We start from the raw sequence: 3,331 nt of genomic DNA, 5'->3' as shown, positions 1-3,331 counted from the left end.
TCTTAAAATCTAAATTGTTGTCCATTATTTTGGCAATCCCACATCCTTCTTCAGAGGCTTTGATGTCACAAGTTGATCTACCGTTTGATTTAAGTTCCACCTCATGCTCCTCCCATGTTGCAGTCCAAGTAATGGACATATATGGACATCATGGGCACTGTTAGTGCAGTGCACAAGAATTTAACCTTGGAAGGCGCCAGTTAAACCCAAATGTGGGATAGATTGCTGGAACTTCCTATATGGCATGTTGAGTTGGATGCTAGCTAAACATTTTAGAAAGTTTTAAGATTACTAAAAAGTTCAAAATAGGTTATTGGACCATAGGTGGTGAGGTGGCCGGCGATAGCAGCATGGCCGGAGGAAGGTCGGGAGCAAGGTGAGGGTAAGAGGGAGTTGAGATAGAGATTGGTCTCCTTTACATGCGGCTTGGGGTTGGGTTGGGGAGGTAGATGAGTTGTCCTCTTTAATCCCAAAATGCATTGCTTAATTTAGATAATCTAGTTGGATGTCTATATCATAGCCAATTTAGCATGCCATATTTTGGGTCTGGCTAGCATTACTTTACAACTTTGATAAGTCTCCAAATCGGCTATAGCTCACCAAAAGGATCAACCAATTAAAATATGCAATGGCTCCAGCACACGGTGGATCAGGAGCAGCCGCCGAGCTTACCTATCAGGACATTGAAAAGAATGCCCATACCTCAGAGGCAACAACTTTTAGGCCTTTTTGATTGGATTTCACAAACAATGCTCCCTTGTTCTGGAGAGATTCTTGCTCAAAGTAATTGCTAGTGCCTTGAGTTGATTGGCCCATCTGAAATTGCCTTGGAAATACAATCGTCCTCAATCATGATAGGACTTAAAATAGTGCGTATGTTGTGCTGTGTCTATTATTGATTTTGATGGTCTGCCCAATAAACCCTCTGGTTCAATTAAGCCCATCCCATTTACTAACATGTCAACGATGTATAGGGTCCTTTCCCTTGCTCAAGTAGCTAAAACCTTGGTAAAACTATATAGTGGTGATACAAAACCCCCATTTTGACGGTGGCATCTCTCTCCTCCTAGAGTAGACGTTGATGTCCTGGAGTTTTATATCAAACTATATTTAGGATGGTTAAAGCACAACTTTTTTTTTTGGGAGTAGGTGGATTTGGTGGGGTTCAATTGAGCTTCTGAAACTTCCCTGTATTGTCTAGCACAAGGAGAGGTGATATGTGGCAACATGCGAGTCATATGACATATATTTAATATGTTTAGCCCAACACAAACCCGTATCTCCGATTTGGTTGTACCTCCTTCATTAGCCATTGCCATCAACAGCGTCCGTTCATAGCCAAGATATTGATTTCACATTGTGACAACTTAAAAGTGCACTAGAAAGTTTGATACAATTGTTTCAAGATCAAATAAAAACCCCACTTTCTATACATCCAACCAGAGAAGGCTCCAACCAAAAAAAGAATCCCCTAAGCTTGCACCAGCTGCATCGATCTTTCCATCTCATTAACACCTTGAAAACCAAATAAAAGAAGGCTGAGTGATGAAAAAGAAAGAAAAAGACCCTTCCTTCCACTTACCTCTCAAGCTCCATGGCCCTCATCCCCTTTCCCGCATGAACAAAGCTATCAGACTCCTCGAGCTTCCTCTGGGATTCCAAGTCCTCATCCTCCTCCTGAACACCCTCCTCCACCAACGGCAGGTACTCCGGCGCCTCGGGGTACCTCTTGGTCAAGAACAAGTAGAGCAGCATGGAGAACAGTGCCATGGCGGCCACGTACCAGCTGAATTGGATGTTCACCAGCGACTTGGCGCGGTCGAGGGCCTCGCCGCTGCGGCACCTCACCACTTGGTGCCCCTCCTCCGAGTTCATGAAGCATCCCTTGGGAATTAAGCTCGGAGTCCACAGCATGAAGCCCATGACGATGAACCAAACACCTTGGAACGCGATGCTCATCGACCTCACGAAGCTCACCATGAAGCTCCTCGGCAGCCAGATCCCGATCAAGGTGGTGGCCAACGACACCGCGATCACGATCTGGAGGAGCCAATGGTATTGGCCTTCGACGCCCATGTGGTCGGCGGAGTGGAGGTGAAACAGGAGCAGTTGCTGGCCGAAGGCGACGGCGCCGAGGAGCTGCGTCATCCCGGCGCGCTGCCTCAGCTTGATGCGGTCGAAGGCGATGGCGAAGGCGGCGTAGATGAGGAAGGTGAGGGAGATGGAGGCGTGCTCGAAGTTGTGGAGGTGGTTGGAGGGGATGGTTCCGTCGGTGTCGAAGGGCTGATGGGTCTCTGGGCCGATGACGAGCTCCATGGCGATGGAGGCAAGGCTGCCGAGTATTATCAGGATGAGCTCAAGGTATCTAAAAACTGGGGTGGGGAACCATGGGGGTGCAACATAGGAGCTGGGGTGGAGAGAGTGGAGTTTGATGTGGTTGATGAGGTGCCATAGCCCAACTACTAAGAACCCAAACCCTGGGGCTACATGGCCTACCAAAGTGCCCATGGCTATCAACTACCAAGTCTTCTTGTTGGCCACCTGGATTTGGCTATGAAACAAGGTGAAGCTAGTACTTGAGACAGAGTTTTGAGTTGAGTCGAAGGTATTGGTTGAGAGAAAGCCAAGAGATGTGTTCTTTCTTGGAGTTTGGTTCAAGATTTATAGGGCCATGAGGGAGATTGAGGAGGGAGAGGAAGGGATATGGGAGGGTGATGGGGGAAAGGTGGTGGGAGGGATTGGGGGGGAATTTAAGGTGGGGATTCAAAGGGAGTACTCTAGATGGTTCTAATAAAAGTTTGAAACTTTGAAGGAACTAAATGGGGGTGTTGGCTTGGGGGATGGGATGGATTACTCACCACATGGTTGAAACCTAATGGCTCGTTTGTAAGTGGGTGATGCATGATGACATGAACCCATGGGCCATCTAGAAATGGAGGAATGGTCTTAGTGCCCTTCCAAGTTCCATACTGCCTAAAACTTTCTTCCAACAAATGTGCTGATTCCTATCCCTAAAAAAAAAGTGATAATTTGTTTAAGGGAAAAAGTTGACCTAGGGAGGATTAGGAGCAGTTTGGAATTAGTGCTTGGATTCTAACTCTTAACGTTCCGTCGTTCCCACGCAAGAGCTGCGCCGTTTGGGGGCTTTTAAATAAACACGCGTAACTTTTCGTCTCGGACTTTTAGGGAACGGCCTTGAAAGCCGCCTTTTTGTGTTTGGGCACCACAGGGGGAACCGGTGTGGAGATGGCTTTGACCCACGGGAACCAGTGGAAGGGCAGCCAATATGGGCAGGCTTACATTACGTAGTTTGACCAACTAGAGCCCCGGA

The 3,331-nt window shown here is 47.5% G+C and overlaps 1 protein-coding gene across 1 annotated transcript; it reads right to left on the bottom strand.

Moving 5' to 3' along the window:
- Window positions 1–1,346: 1,346 nt before the first annotated feature.
- Window positions 1,347–2,737, bottom strand: LOC120112367 (transmembrane protein 45B-like). The gene has a single exon (XM_039131493.1). It carries the CDS (start codon window positions 2,506–2,508, stop codon window positions 1,579–1,581), a length of 930 nt encoding a protein of 309 aa, XP_038987421.1. The 5' UTR covers window positions 2,509–2,737; the 3' UTR covers window positions 1,347–1,578.
- Window positions 2,738–3,331: the final 594 nt, after the last annotated feature.

Source organism: Phoenix dactylifera, chromosome 11, assembly GCF_009389715.1.
Source record: "Phoenix dactylifera cultivar Barhee BC4 chromosome 11, palm_55x_up_171113_PBpolish2nd_filt_p, whole genome shotgun sequence".
Taxonomy (NCBI): Eukaryota; Viridiplantae; Streptophyta; class Magnoliopsida; order Arecales; family Arecaceae; genus Phoenix; species Phoenix dactylifera.
Note: the sequence above shows the minus strand (reverse complement) of the source record. Positions and strands in the feature narration are given on the sequence as shown.

What these genes read in the sequence shown, in the direction of transcription:
- LOC120112367 (XM_039131493.1), bottom strand. Translation starts at nt 2,508, where the DNA reads ATGGGCACTTTGGTAGGCCATGTAGCCCCAGGGTTTGGGTTCTTAGTA.